The sequence below is a fragment of the Schistocerca piceifrons genome, chromosome 8 (assembly GCF_021461385.2).
Source record: "Schistocerca piceifrons isolate TAMUIC-IGC-003096 chromosome 8, iqSchPice1.1, whole genome shotgun sequence".
NCBI classification, from domain to species: domain Eukaryota; kingdom Metazoa; phylum Arthropoda; class Insecta; order Orthoptera; family Acrididae; genus Schistocerca; species Schistocerca piceifrons.
In genome coordinates, this window is record NC_060145.1 from 479,975,057 (window position 1) to 479,999,148 (window position 24,092).

The following is a 24,092-nucleotide window of genomic DNA, read 5'->3' on the forward strand; positions in this document are numbered from 1 at the left end:
TGGCGAGCCTTGTGTGCTTAATCTTATCATATTAAACTTATCCTGAGTAATCACAAACATTTCACAGGCTTCGCTGAATAATAATACGCGGGAGACAACGTTGTTGCTCCCAAGCATAAAGGAGCCTGTGGTCCTAATATTTTCACTAGAAGGCGGAGCGTTGTTCTGACACTGCTGTGGTGTTTCCAAGAAGGGGGCATTCACAATAGAAAACAGAGTGGAACACTATTTTCTGGTATTGACGTATTGTGTCCGAGTGAAACAGGGATACTACTGTTTTATCAAAACGTTTTGCAACACGAAAGTTTGATGTTTGGTCTAAAACAGAAAAAGCTGTGAATAGAAATAATACAAATAACTGCAATGGTTTTTCAATATGGCGCTGACTGTGAAATGAAACTAAACAGTCCTTTTCACTACCGCAGCCAGTGTAACACAAGCCAAATAAACAAGACTATTGTTGCACGAATCGTCATTTTAATGTGCCTGATTTATATGTAAATAACACGAAGGAATTCACGAAGTACTGAAATCAAATGCATATTACTACGGATACACAGTATTATTTAAGAAAACAGACAAATAGTCTCACTTATCCGTCATATCCTCCAGCTTCTCGCATACAAGACTGACAGACTTTGATCGCAGGATAGTTCTTGGAACTAAACGCCTTGCAGATTCCTGAAATCGTGAATTACCAGGACCAGGGAAATTGCATGGAGGAAGACGAAGTACGGTTTCCTTCGATAAGCGAAATGTGAATAAAAATTCGGAATCGGCGTCATCTCTCTTTTTTCTCCTTCCTCATTCTCACGATTCTACAGCCAGCCTCATAACAAAATTATTTGTTGCTATAAAGTTATACCGATGAATTTCTGTCTTAATATGAGAAAGAGGAATTCTATGCAAGGTAATTATTTTTGAATGGGCAACAAATTATCGTGACGCAAAGCAAATCTCATTCGAGATCTATCGATACCACCAAAACAATGTTGAGTGTCAAATGTTTGTGCGTACTGCAGCATGTTGATTATGTTAAATACTATTTGAAAGAAGATGCGGCTAACTTTGCAACTTCTGCGGAAGAAACTTCCAAGAGGACACATATGGAGAGGGTTTGTGTTAATCGCAACATGTAATGCAATTGCGTGCCCCTGTCACTAATTAATTTACGATTGTTTGTGAGCTGGTATTGTTTAGTACGTTCTGTGACTTTTGAATTGTGATTGTAGGTTATGAGTATCATATGCTATTGGCGCTGTGGCATGAGTATTCGGTAGGCAATAAAAATGCATATTCGACAATGATCCAGGGGGAAGTAGCCCTCCTACGTAGATATCAACATTTCGTAACAGGCCACATATATTGTCAGAAAATATATTCATAGTGCTTCAGAGATTTTGGCAGCTTTGTGAAATCTCTTAAAAGGTAGGTGTGTAGTACCCACACGGCGGAAGGTGGATTGCAGGTACAAATGTTGACATATACATGCAGGTTGCACAGAAACCACCCTCCTCGACAAAATCCAAACATCAATGGAAGTAAACCATATTTACAGATTATGTAGAAACTGGTACCATATTTTTTTTTTTTTTTTTTTTTTTTTTTTTTTTTTTTTTTTTTTTTTTTTTTAATACCACTTAACACTTATTGAGATGTTTCAAATGCCAGAAATGTGTGAACACTTCTATATGATGTGAATGTGTTTCAAAAGACAGAATATGCAACATTGTTTTCTTATGCCAAAAGAACAGCATGCTCTGCTCCTGAGTTGTGTATTGAGTGCTTGGGTTGATAGCCAGTGTATAAAAGGAAATACTTTTATCTTCCCACAGTTGAAGAAAATAAAAAAAAAACGAAGGTGACTGAAGTCCATCTAATTTGAGGTGGTTACGTAGATAGGAAGTATATAGAGGGTCTATACAAGGGCAATGTACTGGAGGACAATATTATGGAAATGGAAGAGGATGTAGATGAAGATGAAATGGGAGATATGATACTGCGTGAAGAGTTTGACAGAGCACTGAAAGACCTCAGTCGAAACAAAGCTCCAGGAGTAGACAACATTCCATTAGAACTACTGACAGCCTTGGGAGAGCCAGTCCTGACAAAAATCTACCATCTGGTGAGCAAGATGTATGAGACAGGCGAAATACCCTCAAACTTCAAGAAGAATATAATAATTCCAATCCCAAAGAAAGCAGGTGTAGACAGATGTAAATATTACCGAACTATCAGTTTAATAAGTCACGGCTGCAAAATACTAACGCGAATTCTTTACAGACAAATGGAAAAACTATTAGAAGCCGACCTCGGGGAAGATCAGTTTGTGTTCCGTAGAAATGTTGGAACACGTGAGGCAATACTGACCCAATGACTTATCTTAGAAGCTAGATTAAGGAAAGGCAAACCTACATTTCTAGCATTTATAGACTTAGAAAAAGCTTTTGACAATGTTGACTGGAATACTCTCTTTCAAATTCTCAAGGTGGCAGGGGTAAAATACAGGGAGCAAAAAGCTATTTACAATTTGTACGGAAACCAGATGGCAGTTATAAGAGTCGAGGGACATGAAATGGAAGCAGTGGTTGGAAAGAGAGTGAGACAGGGTTGTAGCCGCTCCCAGATGTTATTCAATCTCCATATTAAGCAAGCAGTGAAGGAAACAAAAGAAAAATTTGGTGTAGGTATTAAAATCCATGGAGAAGAAATAAAAACTATGAGGTTCGCGGATGACATTGTAATTCTGTCAGATACAGCAAAGGACTTGGAAGAGCAGTTGAACAGAATGGATAGTGTCTTGAAAGGAGGATGTAAGATGAACATCAACAAAAGCAAAACGAGGATAATGGAATGTAGTCAAATCGGGTGATGCTGAGGGAATTAGATTAGGAAATGAGACACTTAAAGTAGTAAAGGAGTTTTGCTATTTGGGGAGCAAAATAACTGACGATGGTCGAAGTAGAGAGAATATAAAATTTAGACTGGCAATGGCAAGGAAATTGTTTCTGAAGAAGAGAAATTTGTTAACATCGAGTATAGGTTTAAGTGTCAGGAAGTCATTTCTGAAAGCATTTGTATGGAAGTGAAACATGGACGATAAATAGTTTGGACAAGAAGAGAATAAGAGCTTTCGAAATGTGGTGCTACAGAAGAATGCTGAAGATTAGATGGGTAGATCACATAACTAATGAGGAGGTAATGAATAGGATTGGGGAGAAGGGAAGTTTGTGGCACAGCTTTAGAAGAAGGGATTGGTTGGTAGGACATGTTCTGAGGCATCAAGGGATCACCAGTTTAGTATTGGAGGGCAGCGTAGAGGGTAAAAATCATAGAGGGAGACCAAGAGATGAATACACTAAACAGATTCAGAAGGATGTAGGTTGCAGTGGGTACTGGGAGATGAAGAAGCTTGCACAGGATAGAATAGCATGGGGAGAGCTGCATCAAACCAGTCTCAGGACTGAAGACAACAACAACAACAACAACGTAGATAATGCAAAACTGTTGAATCCCTTTGTTTGCAATATCTTTCCCAGTTAGGATGGGGATAGTGTGGGTGTTCATCAGTTCAGATTGCGGTAATTGACAAAACAAAAGATAAATTGTTAGTGAGCCTATTACATATGCTGAATGAATTAGTTAGAAACAGAGTAGGACGTACCTGAAAAATTGTTTAAGACACCAGTGACCTTGGGGGACAACTCCTTAAATATATTGAGTTCTGCTCGAGCAACCAATTAGATTCCATCAGTTGCCACCCTATTATACGAATGTTGAAGGGAACAGGGAAGACGAAAACCTCATTGAGAAAACTCTGCTGTATAATACAGTGGAACATGTATGGATTCAGAACACGTGTGGAGGAAATGTGTTAGTTCAGACATCTCACCTATGAAAAAAGGAGATATTTTGAAGTCAGTGATCCTATCCATAGAGGTTACAAATTCCCCAAAGGGCGTCACTGGGTACAGGGCTAAGACAAGTGGCCATCTGTGGCATATACCACTCGATGTGTGTGCAATACAAGCACCATTGAAGTAGTTGCTACAAAAATGCATGTTTCCTGTAATCTTATGCAGTGTTATCTCTGCCGTCTAATGAAGTCTTGCTTTTGTGTATATGATGTTATATTACAATCATTTCGCTACTTTGTCAAACCACTTTTACTTGTAGGAGATGTTGATATGTATGTAATGTATTAATTGACTGAACTTAGGGGAATGTAATGATATGGTATGTGAGGTCATAGTGTGGAAATAAGATAACAAAATACTGGAAATACATGTTTTGTGTATACATTAAATTGTCGAATGCTGTCACACAGTAGTACAGCCAGAGGTCTAGATTATCTAGTGATTTTTTTATTGCTTACTTTTTTATTCTGACCCAGATGAGGCCCGTAAGACCATCTCTTATATATAATAATAATAAATACACTGCTCAGGTTTGCCTCTGGATCATATTGTGTAAATCCCACAGTATTTCATCAATGCAACTGCTAGACTTCTTCAGGTGGTGGTAGTTGTTGCTGTCACTGCTGCAAGATGCAACTGATGATAATCGCACAGTGGCATCAAAATTCATGAGGACAGGAGCAGGCAATATGCATGCTCAGGAAGACACTTGCAGTTGGAGGAAAGCGGCATTCAGTCACTCCTAGTGCTCCCAGCTGGGAACCGCAGGAAGATGTGACGTGGACAATGACTGTGCTACTGGGCACTCCTGTAGTTAAAATCTGAATTAAATTTTGGCAGTGCATTGTGTTGAATCGTGAATCAGAAGTTCTTACTTTCCCTGTTCTGATTTAATGGCAGCCAGTGCTGGACTCCAGGCAGTGGGTAATTGGAAATCTGCATTCCTGTTGATAAGATTGTCTGCTGTATGGATATGTAGGGCCATAACAACACAGTCCCAGAAAGATGACACTAAAGATAAAAGTTCTGTCTTTTCATAAAACATCCGATGCCCCATGTCCAGGCAATGCTCCACTATCACTGATTTATCAGGTTGCCCAGGCTTGCATGACAATGGTGTCCGACGCAACGTTCTTGTATAGTTTGGCAGATCTACCCAGTATAACATTTTCCACAGTAACACGGAATCTTATACGGATTAACAGAAACGTCCGATTCCACCCGTCTGCTTTGACCAGTGATGTCACCAATATGGTGGAAATGACCATTCACAACTACTCCCATATCACGACTATGACGTCATTACGTATACATGACAACAAACACAAAAATAGATCAAAAAACCATCAAACACATATTCCTCCAAAAATATAATGAAAGTACAGCAACTACTGGTATCACACTATAAGTCTCAAAACTTTCACCACCACCACACTTAATCCTAAAAAAAAAAAAAAAAAAAAAAAAAAAACTAAAGCCATTCCTGATCTGAGACGCCGGAACTTTAGTGAGCCTCATTTCTTCACAACACACTGAACGACTTCAGCCAACAGACCAAATAGCTGAAAAAATTTTATTAGAGACAACGCACTCCCCCTTCATTGCCGACAACCGAAAACTACTGACCTTGTTAGCCATATCCGTACCTACCAAAGACGTAAACAAAGTGATTTACCTAAATTCACACACGACAAACAGAAACACAAACTACAATAACATCAACATAACAAAACCAAAATCGTTAACTCACTAAAAACATATTCCGCTGAAAGCACAGTCACCACCAATACCACACATGTGCAATGCTACCACGCAAATTAACCCAGTATGCCACATAACACGCTAACCATAAACACACCACCAGAGAGAACCACCGACCGCAACAATACGCCACCTATAAACATGCCACACATGCAGACTAAACCAAAATCATCACCTAACACACAACACATAAACACACCACCAGAGAGCTCCACTGATCACATCAAAATGACACCTACAAACACGCCACTCCCACAAACTAAACTCCGCACTGTCGTGACATTGCACACCACAACAGCCTTACGTCACGGGTCAAAGCCGACGGTTGAAATCGGACGCTTTGGTTGACCGTCTTATACATGCCACGATCCTAAGGCTAAGGTTGTCTTTCACTGAGTACAAAAATTCCTCCGTTTTGCTGGAGGCCGAAAAACACACCTGGTGTCATACTTTTTGAGGATTGTTTCTACTCCTGAAGATGTGCTGCCAAATAAGGCAAGAATGCTGTTGCAGTGGGTACCTCCACATCTTCTTTTATGTTCCTGCTTTGAATTTGCTTAGAATGGAATGCATGGTGTATCTGTATCTGAATAGCTATTCTGTTGGAATACAGTTCTTACGTGTTGTAGCTCACTATGTAGACTGTCGGCATCTGAGACCACATGTGCTCTAAGCACCAAAGAGAGTAAGACACTACTGTGTTGTGCGTGATGTTGACAACTTCTGGCCTGCAAATATAGATCTGTGTGAGTTGTTTGCAATATACACTATGTCTCAGTGTACCATCGGCTATTCATCTGACCATTACATCCAGGAATGGCAAAATGCCATCTTTTTCCACTTCCATTGTGAAGTGAATATTCGGATGGAGATAGTTCAGATGCTGGAGAAACACTGGTAATGTCTCTGTTCCGTAGGGTCACACCACAAATGTATCGTCTATGTACTGCCAGAAGCAGGAAGGTGTGAGACTTGCCAACTGCATTGCTCTTTCCTCAAAGTATTCCAGAAAATAGTTGGCCACCATGAGGGACAGAGGATTTCCCACAGCAACACCGTCCACTTGTTCAAAATACTGGTAATTGAATAAGAAGTAAGTTGAGGTAAGCACATGTGTAAACAGTGCCACAATGTCTTTCTCAAACTGGCTCCTGATAAGCGCTAACGAGTCCTGCAGAGATATTTTTGTAAATAAAGATGCATCATCAAAGCTAATCAAAAGATCCAATGGTGTAGACTAGGTGTGTTCAGGCATCCTATGAAGTCCTCTGATCACACTTGCTTATGAGAAGTCCCAATACCACAGTAAGATATTTGACCAGAAAATAGGTAAGAGCTGCAATATTGCTCACTGTTGGGCGAAGAGGACTCACACCCTTATGTATCTTCGGTAGGCCGTATAGACCTGGGGGACTGCAACCTGTTGGCGCAGGCTCTTAATTACTGTAGAAGGAATAGAACTCTTCTTGTGAAGGCTAGTATTTTTCTCTGGATCTTGCCAGTAGGATCCTCTCTTACCTTGCAATAAGCAGGATCGTTGAGCAGCACCTCCATCTTGCTGTCGTATTCAGCTCATGAGAGGAGAACTGTGGCATTCCCCTATTCAGTAGGTAAAATAACAAGGGGTTTGTCCCCTCTTCTGTGTTGCAGATGCTTCATTTTTTGCTGAGCTGATGTTAAACTATCATGGTGGAGCTCTTGTTAAAATTTAGCAGGTCTCTCTCTTAATCTCTTCTGCAATATCAATGGGAAGCTTCAAAGTAGCTTGTTCCATGCCAGCCATGATATCACGGATTAGACCTGTCCATGATGTTAGTGCATAGTTCAAACCTTTCTCGAGCACTGCAACTTCTGCGTTGTCCAGGATTCTGTCCGTGATACTAAACACAGTGCAGTGATGTGGTGCACTCCTTTTTTGTGACTGGGCCTCAAGGCGAGTATGCTTTGACATTTGGTGAACCTTGGCTTGTTGTTTTGACCACTCAACTAGTGTTCAGGTGGTGCTATCTACCCAGTCCCAGGATACAGCTGAGTGTTTCGAAGAGACCTTCAAATACATTGATAGTAATTTCATGGACACCATGCGCATTTCCCGTCATGTGTAACGTGTCCTCTCTCATACGACAGGAAATTTATACAACTTAAAAGGCATGACATCAGGTGTGTTTTTTTTGGCCATCAGCAAAATTTTTCCTTAGGAAAGGTGGTGTGTATAAGATCCCATTCCACTTTGGAATATCTTGTATTGTTTTACTATAAGACGGAAATTTTATCCCCAGCATAATTTTTCTGGGACACTGTTGTTAAGGAGACCATATGTATCTGTACAGCAGACAATCTTTTCAACAGGCATGCATGTTTTCAGTGAAGACTACCTGGAGTCCACCACTGGGTGCCATTACATCAAGAGGAAAACAAGAACATGATTCAATGCAACACTTTGCTGGGATTTAATTCAGCTTTTAACCACAGGAGTGTCCAGCAGCACAGTCATTGCCCACGGGCGGAAGAATTTTCTGCGGCTTCCAACTGGGGACACTAGCAGTGCTACTTTCCTCCAACTGCGAGCGTCTTCACGCACACACTTACAGCATGCTCCTGGCCTGATAAATTTAGACTCTACAGTGCGATTATCATCAGTCACCTCTTGCGGCAATGACAGTAGCTGCTACCATCACCTGAAGATGTCGAGAAGTTGCATCGATGAAATATTGTGTGATTCACATAATGTGATCCAGCGGCAAACGTGATAAGTGTATTTGCAACAGATTCATCAGGAAAGCCTGAAAAGCCACTAATAATAATAATAATAATAGTAATAGGCATTTAGAATGATATAGATTAGCTTAGCACATTTGAAAAAATATTTAGTATTGTCAGAAGCAGAATGGATAAAGGAAGAGGTGCAATTTCAAATGACAGTGAAAGTGGGGAAAGAACAGAATATAAATAGATATCTCTGCTGACAGGGTGTAACAAAAAGTTCTGGGGGTGGGGGACTGGTGAGAATGAGGTGCACAGAACGTAGGAGAGGTGGCTATTTGGTAGGTGGACCATTACCTGTTCTTTGAACTTGAAGAAATTTAATTTTTCTGATATTTTGAGGAAGATTGTTCCTGATTCAGAAAATAATTTAGAAAACATTGCTGTGTGATGGTATGGAGAGAATTTTCCTTAAATGTTAAGAATGAGTATTTTAGATCAAACACGGAGTAGGCCTATATGTTTTAAGTGTACTGACATGTGTCCGTGATAACTGTTCATAGGCTGCTGTGATAAGGTCGAAAAAGTGTACATCACAAATGTATCATACACAAGCATTTATTGCTGGTTCCAGCCTGTGTGGGCTTTTGTGTATGAAAGTTCTTGGAAAATGGCATCACCAAGTCAACTCTGGGGAGCATTAGTGTCTATTAGCTTCTCTTTTTAAGCCCGGAAGGAAATACTTTTTTTATATTTCTGTAGTGAGTGAAGTGATGCTGAAACCATCTCGCAGACTGTGTGGTGTTCAGTCCAGTCTAAATGATGGTCCAGAATTATCCCAAAGTTCTTTGCAGAAGAAAAGGATATTTCTGTGTCACTTAGGATTAATGGAGAAAAAGATTCTCTGAACTGAGGGTTAACAAGTCTTCTGCGAGCAACTAAGATTGCTTGCATTTTTAGATGGATAATTTTCAAACTTGCGCTCTATGCCCGCACTGGGGAGTTTGGTAGGTGAGACCAGAATGTAAGTTGATGGATCAACAAAAGTGGTGTCATAAGAATTTCTATAATTTTTGTTATGATGCTAATTTTATGCATATTGGATTTCAATGAGTCATTTATATCCACCATTTTGATAATGTCATTGGCCAAATACGACGGTCGGTATTGCTATAATTAATCTTAATGTGCTACTGATATTACAGAAATCTTCACATGTTTGTGTAAATATGGTGTACAAATCTCTGGTAGCATTTAAATATTTAAGAGTAAAATAACAACTCATCAAACAATAGAGGTGTTGGAGTCGTCGACAGGCACGTAAATGAATTTGGAAACTTCACTAGCTTTAGTACTTTGTGCACCCCCTCACACACACACACACACCTTATTTTATGCATTTCAGCTCGTAACATAGAGAAGTAGTTGATTGCTTGTTGTATGTGACCACTTCCCTGATTGGTTCAGTCTACAAAAGAATGCTGTCAAAGTAGATATTCAGTAGGGAAAATTGCATACTGTGCAGCCCACAGCAGGATTTTGTGAGGAGTAACATTAGTGATACACCAGGCTGATGTGTCTAACCCAAACTCCTCAGACTGACTTCTGAGGTAGCATGAAACAAGTTAAGATTAGACATCCTTCTCTGTGGCAGTTGTAATGGCAGACATCTGTTAAGAAACTTGTAGGCTTTAGTTTTACAGTGGTACAGACACAAAGAACAATAAGAGGGCCGGACAAGTGTCTCAGCAATTGTTTCTTGATGTAATAACTTATTTCATTAGTTGTTAAAAGATGTGGGAAGGCATAGGGAGTATTTCTATCAAATGTTAGGTCACCAATAATTTTGGGTACTGAAGCAGGAGTGTCTCCAAAGTGCACCTGGAGATATAACCAGAAACTGACATTACCACCACTCAAAGACAGGTTCAAGTTTTCCATTACCTTTGGCAGGTAATGGAGAGGGGTAGTTGGTACATCCATTCCAAAAACTCTTAACAAGTGTGGTTGCTCAGTTTCATTAAGAAAGTTGGATTCTGCATTCTATTAGGCCAGGGAGACTACATCCCATAATGGACTAATCCACTACGATGTGGTACGCAATAATAAGAAACAGGCAGACTAAATCATCTTAATTATTTTTAATAAAATTTGGCTTACTGGAGATTATGGTCCCTCTTCTGCTACTAGGGAATGACCGTAATTTGCTCAGTAGCTGAACAGAGAACTCATTAGAACACATGATCAGCAAAAATCAGAACTAGGTCAACTAGAATCCAAGAAATAATGTAACTGTTTCCAGTGTGAACCTATGGGTCATTATGGTTCAGTGCTCGGTTACCTCACCCTGCTGGAGATGGCAATACAACAATCTTTCCTTTGCGCATAATATTGCATAGAAGTTTTTTTAAGGCCTATGACTTTTCTGTGTCTTTGGACAGCTTCATACAACTTTGTATGGTCCTTTGACATGCAGTTTTTTAAATATCAAATTTGTGATACCTTCAGATTCAAACAAGAGATCACAGCTCAATACAGATCTATTTCATGTATGAATTGGTCACTGCAGCAGTTAATGCTATCAGCCATGGTTCAGTCTCAATGTTCATAGCTTTTGGAAGATGTTGTTGTTGTTGTCGTCATCGTCGTCGTCTTCAGTCTTGAGACTGGTTTGATGCAGCTCTCCATGCTACTCTATCCTCTGCAAGCTTCTTCATCTCCCAGTACCTACTGCTGCCTACATCCTTCTGAATCTGTTTAGTGTATTCATCTCTTGGTCTCCCCCTACGATTTTTACCCTCTACGTTTCTCTCCAATACTAAATTGGTGATCCCTTGATGCCTCAGAATATGTCCTACCAAGCGATCCCTTCTTCTAGTCAACTTGTGCCGCAAATTTCTCTTCTCCCCAATTCTATTCAATACCTCCTCATTAGTTATGTGATCTACCCATCTAATCTTCAGCATTCTTCTGTAGCACCACATTTCGAAAGCTTCTATTCGCTTCTTGTCCAAACTAGTTATCTTCCATGTTTCACTTCCATACATGGCCTTGCTCCATACAAATACTTCCAGAAACGAGTTCCTGACACTTACATCTATACTCGATGTTAACAAATTTCTCTTCTTCAGAAACACTTTCCTTGCCATTGCCAGTCTACATTTTATATCCTCTCTACTTCCACCATCGTCAGTTATTTTGCTCCCCAAATAACAAAACTCATTTACTACTTTAAGTGTCTCATTTCCTAATCTAATTCCCTCAGCATCACCTGACTTAATGCGACTACATTCCATTGTCCTCGTTTTGCTTTTGTTGATGTTCATCTTATACCCTCCTTTCAAGACACTGTCCATTCCGTTCAGCTGCACTTCCAGGTCCTTTGCTGTCTCTGACAGAATTACAATGTCATCGGAGAACCTCAAAATTTTTATTTCTTCTCCATGGATTTTAATACCTACTCCAAATTTTTCTTTTGTTTCCTTCACTGCTTGCTCAATATACAGATTCAATAACTTTGGGGAGAGGCTACAACCCTGTCTCACTCCCTTCCCAACCCCTGCTTCCCTTTCATGCCCCTTGACTCTTATAACTGCCATCTGGCTTCTGTACAAATTGTAAATAGCCTTTCGCTCCCTGTATTTTACCCTTGCCACCTTCAGAATTTGAAAGAGAGTATTCCAGTCAACATTGTCAAAAGCTTTCTCTAAGGCTACAAATGCTAGAAACATAGGTTTGCCTTTCCTTAATCTAGCTTCTAAGATAAGGCGTAGGGTCAGTATCGCCTCACGTGTTCCAGTATTTCTACGGAATCCAAACTGATCTTCCCTGAGGTTGGCTTCTACCATTTTTTCCATTCATCTGTAAAGAATTCGCATTAGTATTTTGCATCCGTGACTTATTAAACTGATTCTTCGGTAATTTTCACATCTGTCAGCACATCTTGCGGTATTATGGCAATAATATGATTGGAATGGGCAGTTAGCACGGGTTTTATATTTACCTTGTAGACATGTTCGTCAGCTGTAATTTTTTCCATTGCTCTACTTGTACACAAAACGAGGTTGACCTTTATTTGAAAAATTGTAACGTTTCTGGGTCCTAGTTTTGATGAGGCGTGTATGTACAAGCTTGCTACACTTGAATGATTAAAAGGTCAAAGATATTAAAACACGGGATACATTAAATAACATCAGCCACGGGTCATGGGTGAGCAGACCAAACACCTATGCTCTTTTTCTTCAAGACTGTCTGCAGTCCCATCTTAACTTCGGATGCAAGCATTTTGGCTCGTGTAGACTGATACTTGAAAATCGTATATCCTGCACACCATGAGGCAATTAGCGATGGAACAGCAGCAAAACTAAACAGTGCAATTCACAAACCATATTTTGAAGCTAGTAAACTGCCATTTGGCTGCAGCTTCCCATGATCCACCATGAATGCAGGACACTATTGACCTCTTGTCACTAGCATTTACCACTGTTGCTTGCCTGACAATGTAACAAATCTTCATGAATAGACTGGCAGCAATAAGACCATTAGGGATGCATGTGAAGCAGGTACTGATAGTTTTAATTTGAAATTTTTGTTTAGAATAAATATAAGTTTATTTCAATAAGGAAACCACTCACCGTAAAACAAAGCGTTGGGTTGTTGATAGGCACGCACAAAAGAAAGAAAACTTGCCGCCCTCAGATTATCCTTTGAAAGCTTCTATGCTCCTACATGGTGTCAGCTAGACTGACAGTGGAAATGCTATTGTGCAGTAGGTGGACTGGTTCTGTTGGGAATAGTGTTGGATAGGGTGAGTAGATGGAGGCAGGGAGAGGGACGGGTGAGACCCACTAGTGACTCAGAGGGAATGGCCAGTTTGCTGGCTAGTAATGCGGAAGAGAGGGGTGGCAGGTATATGGACTGACAGCATTGAAGCAGCCAGTGGGAAGTAGCATACGCTGAAGACGATGTGGGAGCACGAATTGGGAGAGAGTAGCAGGATGTAGGAAGGGGAAACTGTTGTGTGGAGGGTGTATGGGCAGTGGTTTACCTGAGATCGACAACAGGACAGTTCAGAGACGCTGGTGGTGAAGGGGAAGATGTGGATAGCTCGCAGTGAATCCCCTCATAACACCCAGACGCTATCTAACTGACCTCTTCAATGTACTGCATCCTCCAAAACTCCCTCCCAACACTTCACAAAACCAAGAATCCAAGCAAATCCAAAACACTGTTGTTAACCTCTCCATCAAAAACCTCAGTCCCAGAGACGTTTCAGGCCTATCAAAGGCTTAAACTTCAGCCCTACCCTAAAATTTAACGATGTTGGTCTTGTCAAAGACCTGTCCTCTTTCTCCCAGTCTCTATAGCGGAAGGAAGCACTAATTTGCAACCAACCACCCCCCCCCCCCCCAACCAAAGCCAACATAATCCCAACACTGAACCTTGCCTCTCCTAGTTCATACCACCATCCATCTGTAACCCTCTCTCTTCTCACCTAACCATCCCCTAGTCAGTTTCCAAGAATTCCTTACCTCAAACTTGGCCTCACCATCCTTCCCCTGGAGCCCTTGCTATGAACACTAACCTTTTGGCAGAAGAAAAGACAGCCATACACAACCTGAAAACAGATCCAGACCTAATTGTCTTTCCTGCAGGTGAAGCCTCCACTACTATTTTAATGAATCCCAGCGAGTACATGGTGGGATGTGTCTGCCACCTTTCTGACTCTGCCACATACAAGCTCTGACAGAGTGATTCCATCCTGTAAGTCCAACGTAATCTACAATCCTTACTGAAATCGATTGGCCCTTACCGGAACCTTTCACCTGAGTCCATCTCGTACCTCATCCCAGCAGCACGCTGCACACATGCTTTCTACCTGTTCCCCAAATCTACAAACCCAACAATCCTGGACACCCCTTTGTAGATGGCTATTGTGCTCCCACTGAAAGAATTTCCGCTCTTGTTGACCTACACCCCCAACCTAAAACCCAGCCTCCCATATGAAACATACGAACCACTTCCTTCACCAACTTTCAACCACCGCCACCCCATTACCTCCTGAACCCCTACTCGTCACTGTTGATGCCACCTTCCTAAACATCAGCAATCCCTCATGCCAAGGCCTTTCTGCTATTGAACACTACTACTCTCAAACTCCAAACCCACTACCTCATTCCTTATGCCAAGTATATCCTGACCCACAAATACTTTTCCTTTGAGGGGAAGGTTTACAAACAAATCCGTGGCACAGCGATGGGCACATGGATGGCACCCTCATATGCCAACCTGTTTTGGCCATCTTTAGAAAACTTTCCTGTCCTCCCAATACTCCGAACCCCTAGTCTGATTCAGGTTCATCAATGATATCTTCATGATCTTGACTCAAGCCCAAGACATCTATCCACATTCCATCACAACCTCATCTCCTTTTCCCCAAACCCTTTCACCTGGTCCTTCTCTATCCAGTGTGCCATCTTCATGTACATTGACTTTTACCTCTCTCATGGCTCCATCTGCACCTCTGTCCACATTCAACTCCTTTGCCACCAACAGTACCTTCGTTTCAAAAGCTGCCTTTCCTTCCACAGCAAAAAATTCCTCCTGTACAGCATTGGTAACCAGTGGATGATGTATCTGCAGTGTCAAGAACTCCCTTGCCCAGTACACTGAAGGCTTCACAAAGGCCTTCACAGAGACGCTATGGCCTCCCATGCCATATTCTCACACACCCCGAATCATCCTACCACTGCCAAGAAAGCTACAAAGGGTGCTCCCCTTCATTATCCGATGTCATCCTAGACTGGAACAACTTAACGTCCTTTGCCAGGGCTTCAATTATCTCTCATCCTTTCCTGAAATTAGGGACATCCTACCCAAGATGCCCCCCCCCCCCTTTCTTAAAATGGTATTACATCACCTGCCCATCTGATGCAACATCCTAGTCCATCCATATGCAACTCCACAACCTGCCGAATCCACCCACCCAGCACCTCCTATTCCAGTCCTGCTCCATCATAGGCTGGGCCACCTGTGAAAGCAGCCATGTCATATACTAACTCTGCTGCAGCCACTGCACAGCCTTTTATGTTGGTGTGCGTACCAACCAGTTGTCCATCAAGGTGAATGACCACCCAGTGGTGCAACATGCATCAAACATAGCACACTTGATTTCAATGCAGTTTATAACTTTCTTTCTTTTCTTTCATTTTGATCAGTTTTTCATATGTGAAGGGTCTTGTTAACCATCATATTTATGCAACATAATGTATTGATGAAAGTGGAAATGACACAGTCTACATCTGTTGTCATAATGAAGGCATTACAAACTTTCCATGAAAATTATCACTTCTTTTGTTACAGAAAATATCGACTTGTATGGATTCCAGATGACAAAGCAAAGAAGGATCTTGTTAGTGACTACCGCCGTGAAGAGCAGAACATGTTTTACCTACGGCATCCATACCTCACATTAGTAAGCTATTTTAGTTAAACTGTGGTAATTTTTTTTCTCTCTCTGCACATACTTTCTCAATGAAAACAGCCACTCTTTTGAGACAAATTGAAGTCGCCTACTATTTGCTTTAAGTATAATTGTAACAGTCTCTTTCATGATGTTTTTACTATTATTAAATGAAATTCATTGATGACATACTGAATTATCAGGTCTTTTGCCAGTTGTTCACATTGTTCTCACACAGTTTTTTGACAGTGTGACTCGCAGGTTTTTTTTTTCCAAGTACTTCCTGAGATTTGTCCTTGCGTGGATTAGGACCACCTAAGAAAATAGAAATATTGTGTGAGAATGATGATGCTAACAACTGGCAAAAGACCCAGTTATTTAATATGTCAACATATCACCAGGAAATCCTGAATAACTATAAATTCATTGATGATAATCATTGTTATCTCCTTAAATGCCTTTTTGTATTGGTATACAGGGTGTTACAAAAAGGTATGGCCAAACTTTCAGGAAACATTCCTCACACACAAAGAAAGAAAATATGTTATGTGGACATGTGTCTGGAAACGCTTACTTTCCATGTTAGAGCTCATTTTATTACTTCTCTCCAAATCACATTAATCATGGAATGGAAACACACAGCAACAGAACGTACCAGCATGACTTCAAACACTTTGTTACAGGTAATGTTCAAAATGTCCTCCGTTAGCGAGGATACAGGCATCCACCCTCCGTCGCATGGAATCCCTGATGCGCTGATGCAGCCCTGGAGAATGGCGTATTGTATCATAGCCGCCCACAATACGAGCACGAAGAGTCTCTACATATGGTACCAGGGTTGCATAGACAAGTCCTTTCAAAAGTGTCCATAAATGAAAGTCAAGAGGGTTGAGGTCAGGAGAGCGTGGAGGCCATGGAATTGGTCCGCCTCTACCAATCCATCGGTCACCGAATCTGTTGTTAAGAAGCGTACGAACACTGCGACTGAAATGTGCAGGAGCTCCATCGTGCATGAACCACATGTTGTGTCGTACTTGTAAAGGCACATGTTCTAGCAGCACAGGTAGAGTATCCCGTATGAAATCATGATAACGTGCTCCATTGAGCGTAGGTGGATGAAACTAAAATGAGCTCTAACATGGAAATTAAGCGTTTCCGGACACATGTCCACATAACATCTTTTCTTTATTTGTGTGTGAGGAATGTTTCCTGAAAGTTTGGCTGTATCTTTTTGTAACACCCTGTATACTTTGATGAGCTGCCTCACCTAGGTATCCTCAGTGCATTAATAGGCTTGTGACTGTATTATGAAACAAATACACTTCAACAAAATGCCAATCCTGTTCTAATATTCTTATTCATGAAGCCAAGTGGAAACCAGTTCTCAAAATGAATGTTCAGTGAGGAAAAGGTGATCTACATTGGCAACTCAGAATATAGGTCTACCAATATGTCCTCAAAATAAAAGTGGAATACTGGATAAGTACACTTTATTCTTTGAAAACGTGCGTCAAGGCCAAGACTGGGAGCTCCCGCGGCCCCTCCTGCCGAGTGGGAACCAGTGTTACCAGCGAGACAGGGCCATTGGCTATAACTGCATTTAACCACTGATGTATGACCAAGTACGCTGCATTCTTCCGAGAGGCAAATAAGGCCTCCAGCGTTTATTAACACAACTTTTGTAACATGCAAATAACAAATTAGTCCACAAATCAAGCAGAAACAATTCTTGATGGAATTTTCATCACAGTCACAATAGAAATTACTCTGAGATCTTTCCAAAGTGGAAGCATTAAAGTCCAGCATCAATAGCCAGTTACAAGCATTCCATAAGTGCAGTTTTATAGGAGTGACATGATTGAACCCAGAAGTTCAGAGTCTGGTGCAGTAAACACACACAGGATATCTGTGTTGCAGAGTCCACTTCTAGGGACGGTTGAGTATCAACAAAATAAGGCAGAGGGGGGCAGCCTTTTGTATGCCTCACTACGGATGTTTGTGCGACTGGCCTTCAATAATGGCCTCATTCCTGCTGAGGCACCTTCACTGAACATGTGCGATGTTACACTTATTGATCATTAATTTGCATGTTTGGCAGTGTTATTAGAATTGGAAACTGCTCACAGAATGAAGTACCTGATTGTTACCATGAAAGACACAAGAAGCAGTCAACGTAATCATTGTTCTCTACATTAAAAAAGTAGTATGGTTATTCTTCCTGTTGTATTCAAATTGGTCATGTAGGTCACCTTTGAAGAAAGGGAGAAGTTGTTTTTCTGATGTTACAATGCTAAAAATCAGTAATGTGTAATTATTGTGCACCAGGCCATATGCCCCGCCCCCCTTTCCCCTTGTCACAATTGGAAGGAAAGTATATGAAAGACAGTAGCAGAAAAATGTGGATTTTATTACAGAATTGCTGGTTGTAATACTTTGAAGGTCTAGAGTAAAGTGAAAGATTGCATCAGTATCTGAAAAACATTGAACTACAGTCTTGCACAACTACTTTTTTTATCAGTGTGTGTGATGTATTGGTGGATAGCAGATGTTCGTCAGGTAAAAAAGTAGTACGTACCCATAAACTAGAAGTATTGTATTTTTTCTGTACTGCATTTGCATGAATACATTAAAACTTAGGTACTCATTGTAAGAAAGAAACTTCATGATTTTCGTGGTGAGTGGCTAACCATTTTTTATATTCGAGTAAGCAAATGACGTTTATCTGATGCAAGTGCTTTTATTCAGCATCGGGTGTATGCCAGTGGTAGGCAAACAGCAGCTCACAAGACACATGCAGCTCTTTGGCACCTTGAATGTGGCTTGACCACAAAATACCATATACAGTGCGGTTGAAGATCCATTTGACTCATGTGCAAGAGACTAGAACGGTAGTTAAAATTCGCATCCGTGCAGTCAGCAATTCCACTTGTGCCTGTCTGATGTGCTTTGTCTCCCCTCTGAAGTTCCTCCAGCAGCGGCACTTTCCCCTCGACTCGCTGCCGTTTTGCACTTTTAGGGGATATGAGGCTTCAGTTGGCCTGTATGCACTGGGGAGATAACCACGATTCTAGCACAGCTTTAGTGAGCCAGTCACCTCAGCATTCGAACTGTACACATGTTACAGAAGCACTTTGTGTGCAAACCTTTCCAGAAGAATTTTGCAAAGTTATGAAACTGGTGTTTAGAATTATCAGCTCTATTACAGCTGAAGCTCTTAATCATCGCCAGTTTAAAGAATTTTTAGTTTAAATGGGAGTGAATGTGCAGATCTTCTGCTGCATTATGATGTATGTTGGTTATCAAGGGGAAACATTTTGAAAAGTTTCACTTTCTTATGAACAGAAATTAAAACATTTCTTCTTGAAAAGAGTGTTCATTATCCTGAGCTGATGATTAGTGGATAAAACACTTTATTTTGAGATAAACATTACGTCTCATTAGAACCAGCTTAATCGTAAATTGAGGGGTAAAGGAAACAATTGTTTTGGTGGTAGAAGATTTTATTTTATTCAAAAACAAATTCTCTCTTTTAGCGCAAGATTTTGAAAGAAAAAACTTTGATTCACTTTACAAGCCTGTTGAAACATCACCAAGAAAATGATTTAGACATTGACATTTGCTATTTGAAAATAACACTTTTAAATAGGATGGAAGCTTTTCTCAACAGGCTTCAGGAACCACAAAGTGATGTTAGCCTTTTGTAAAAAAAACACCTTAATGGTATTGTAACAGAACTGTGTTTTTACCCTGTAAATATTGATATTGGCAACTTTGAAATTCCAATGCTGGATTTAAAAGACAAATAATTCTGAAGCTCAAAATTTGGATGGCTTCATACTGAATTAAAAATACATGTAATATTAGTTCAGAGCACAAGTAGTTTGCTTTGAAAGACCTGGAAAAGAAGATATGTTGATTTTTAAAACTTGAAATAGTATTCCTGTGTCAGTCAGCTGAAATATATAGAATTTGTTGTTCTTTCCGTATTCAGGTGTACATTTTCCTGTGAACAATCATTTTCAAGCTTGAATTGTCATCATCATCATCTTGGACAGTTTCCAGCCACTGGCTGGATCTGTCGGGAACACAAGCCTCTCCATCGTGTTCTGTCTTTCCACCATTCCCCCTCTTCCACCTTCGTCCAGTTCTCTCCTCTTCTCGTCACACATTCCTTCACTCCCTTCACCCATCTATCTCTTGGTCTTCCTCTGGGCCTCTTCCCCTCCAGTTGCAGATCAAACATCCTCTTTGGAATTCTTCCCTCATCCATTCTCTTCATGTGTCCATACCACTGCAGTCTTGATTTTTCTATCCTGTCCTGTACTGGTTCCTCCTTTAGTCTTTCCCTCACATACACATTTCGCAATCTGTCTAGTCTTGTTACACTCAACCTGCTCCTCTGGAACTTCATTTCACTAGCCTGTATTCTACTTTTGTCGCTTTTGTGCATTACCCATGTCTCACTTCCGTATGCCAATATGGGGACAAAGTAGGTTCGGTATATAATTCCCTTGGATTTCTGTGGCACCACCTTGCTCCAAATAAGCCACCTAATGCATTTGTAGAACTGCCCTGCTTTTCTGTACCTTTCATTTATTTCCATTGCGTTTCCCCCCTTACTTTCAATCATGCTTCCCAGGTACTTGAAGTTCTCTACCACTTGTAGTTTTTCCCCTCCACAAACTATATCCACATTTGGCCTATTCTTCTTCCTTGTTGTGACAATTATTTCACTTTTCTTTGCAGAGAAATGCATTCCATATTGAGCTGCCGTTGCCTCCCATGCATCTAACTGCTCTTGCACCTCCTTCTCGCAATTTCCCCATAACATCAGGTCATCGGCAAAAAGCACTGCTTTCATTTTATGATCTCCAATTGCATCTGATACTTGCTGTAGGATTTCATCCATAACAATAATAAACAATAAAGGCGAAAGTGCACTTCCCTGTCGCAGCCTATTTTCCAGCTTGAACCATGCAGTACGTTACCTCCCCACTTTCACACAACTCTCACTTCCCTCATACATTTTTCTGACTTTTCGTGTTATCTCTTCATCTATCCCTTTTGCGTTCAGCACATCCCAGAGCTTGTCCCTACTGATACTGTCATACGCCTTCTCAATATCTAAAAAGGCCATGATTAAGTGCCGGCCGCGGCGGTCTCGCGGTTCTAGGCGCGCAGTCCGGAACCGCGCGACTGCTATGGTCGCAGGTTCGAATCCTGCCTCGGGCATGGATGTGTGTGATGTCCTTAGGTTAGTTAGGTTTAAGTAGTTCTAAGTTCTAGGGGACTGATGACCACAGCTGTTAAGTCCCATAGTGCTCAGAGCCATTTGAACCATGATTAAGTCCTTCCCGTACTCATAGTGTCTTTCCTGCAGTTGCCTTACCGCAAATATGAGGTCCGTTGTTGATCTTCCCGGTCTGAAACCGTACTGCTCCTCTTGCAGTCTACTTTCAATACTGCTTCTTATTCTCTTCTCCAGGATCTTTTCATAGATTTTTCCACAGTGGCATAGCAGGGTGATTCCTCTGTAGTTCTCACATCTCCTTTTATCCCCTTTCTTGAAGATCGGGATTATAATTCCTTTCTTCCAATCCTCAGGAATTCTGTTCTCCTTCCACACCACCCTCAGCACTCTGTATAGCCACTGGGTTCCTACTTCTCCTGCTGCTCGTATCATATCCACTGTTACTTCGTCCCAACCTGGTGCCTTGCCCCCTTTCATCCTCTTTATGGCTTCTTCCACTTCATTCCAAGTTAGATCATCAATTTCCCCACTATTATAATCGTCTGCTGCCTTAGGCTCTCCATTGCTGTTAGTTACCCGCTTGGCGGCATTCAACAGATCTTCAAAGTACTCCTTCCAAATCTTTTTGAGCTCATGCATTTCCTCCACAACTCTTCCATTATTATCCATGATCCTCAGGCACTCGCTTCTGTCGTTCCTCTTATTTCTTATCATGGTGTAAAGTACTTTTTTGTTCCCTTCACTGTCCTCTTCTAACATTCTTGTCCATTTTTCCATCCACTTCTTCTTCTCCGCCCTTACTATGGTCTGTGCCGCTTTCTTGTTTTCCTTATATTTTACCCTAGCTTCCTCTTTTCGGGTCTGGAACCATTCTCTGAAGGCTTTGTTCTTTCGAAGTACTGCCTCTTTACATATGTTGTTCCACCATGGGGTTTCCTTACTTCTCCTCTTTGTGCTAGTTCTTCTGCACACAGTCTCAGCTGCCTCAACTAGAGCCCTCTTAAAATCTCCCCATTCTTCTTCCACTGTTCTCTGATCTTCCTTTGGCAGCTTCTTCCTGATCAGTGTCTGGTACTGGGTCCTCCGTTCATCCTCTTTCGGCATCCATGTCTTCAACCTTTTCTCCTGTATATCTGTTGCCCTCCTATCTTTTTTCTCTCTCAGGGTGGCTACCAACAGCCGATGTTCACTGTCTAAGGCCTCAGATGGAATGACCTTAACATCTGTGAGGCTGCTCATCATCTGCCTATCCACTAGTACATAGTCTACTACTGAAGTTTGGGACCGGTCTCCACTGTATCAAGTTATTTTGTGGCTACTTCTCTTCTTGTACCAGGAATTTGCGATCGCCAGCCCATTCCTCTCGCAGAATTCCAGCAACAATTTTCCTTCTCTATTTCGGTTCCCCCAGCCCTCTGGTCCCATTATCTCCTCGAATCCTTTCCTGTCTGTGCCAACATGTGCATTGAGGTCCCCTATTATAATCTGATTACCTCCATTTAGCTGCTTTTGCATGTCATCTTCAAATTCCTCCTTCTCCTTTTTTGTACACCCCACCTGCGGGGCATATGCTTGGATGATTTCGATGCTTTCTCCCATAAGTCCAACCCCTCGTCCAAGTCGTGGGAGATGGGCAACGGCACAAAGTAGGGGACTGCCTATAGGGGCGATGTACAGCGGGGACTTCGTGTGCCCCAGGACCGCTACGGTAGCTGGGAAGGCCCTATGGGAACCCTGAAACGTGACGGCTAACGGGGCTCTGGTGAAGCTGCGATAGGCCTAGCAAGCCAGTAGTGGATAAATCAACTGCTTTTAAAAAGGGAACATGCCTCGGATCACGGAACGGATTTAAAGGAAACTGACCAAGCAATGGAAAAGGATTACGAGATGGTTTATGACTTGGCACCTTAAACGTAAGGACTCTAACTGGGAAGTTAGAAGAAATTGTAGAAATGATGGAAAGGAGGAAATTGGACATCTTTGGACTTGCTGAGACTAGGTGGAGAGGAGTTGGTGAAAAACCACTAAGTAAAGGATGTAAACTGTACTGGATAGGGAATGAGGGGGGAAGAAATGGAGTGGCAATAGTGGTCAGAGAGGGTCTGCAGGAGGAGGTGGAAGGTATCAATGATCGAATGATAAAAGCCAGAGTACGAGTGAAAGGAAAAAGCATTGAAATCATCCAAGCTTGAATTGTATCAAAAGTAAATTGAGAAATCGCCTTTTGAAATGAACATGGAATCGTGCCTAAAATTAAAAACAACAACAGACAAACTTGACTTGCCAAAACTTTCCAAGGAGATGCTAGACCATTGTTGATGTTAGTGTTTGCCAGTCATTGTCATGGTTTAATTTTATGGACACCTTACAACTTGATTGTATCAGAAGGTAGTATCATTACGAAGTATGGTATCAAGTTTTATTTGATTGGATAGATAAAAAATCTGCTTACCAAACGGCGGCAGAACACATACATAAAAGAAGGTTGTAACTCTGCAAGCTTTTGGAGCCAGTGGCTCCTTTTTCGGGCAGAGGGGTGAAGGAAAGGGACTGGAGAGGTCTAGGGAAAAGGGTAGATCGGGAAAATCACCCAGAATGGCGGGTCAGTGGACTCTTACCACATGGGATGAGAAGGAAAGACTGATTGCTGGTGACTGCATTGGACGAGATTTGGAAAAAAAATAGACAGGTAAGACAATGAAAAATGTAGAAAACTAAAACAGGGTGAAGAAAAAAGTAGTTACTTAAAGAAATGCTGAGACAGAAGTAATTAATGCAAATAAATGCCAGGTGGATGGTGAGAACCAAGGACATGCTGTAGCACTGGTTACTACCTGCGGAGTTCTGAGAAACTGGTGTCGTGGCGAAGAATAGAGATGGCATGTATGGTGAAACAAGTGCCAAGATCTTGATTGTCATGTTGTAGAGCATGTTCTGCAACAGGATATTGCATGTTGTCAGTATACAGCCTCTGCTTATGCCCACACATCACAATTGA

General features: G+C 41.3%; 1 protein-coding gene across 1 annotated transcript in view; it reads left to right on the plus strand.

Moving 5' to 3' along the window:
• The first annotated feature begins 979 nt into the window (after positions 1-979).
• Positions 980-24,092, plus strand: part of LOC124711305 (ribosomal protein 63, mitochondrial) — a 33,743-nt gene continuing 10,630 nt past the window's right edge. The window contains exons 1-2 of the mRNA XM_047241321.1: positions 980-1,115; positions 15,744-15,855. Coding sequence (XP_047097277.1) covers positions 1,057-1,115; positions 15,744-15,855 — 171 coding nt within the window. The 5' untranslated portion in view covers positions 980-1,056. The remainder of the gene's footprint in view (positions 1,116-15,743; positions 15,856-24,092) is intronic.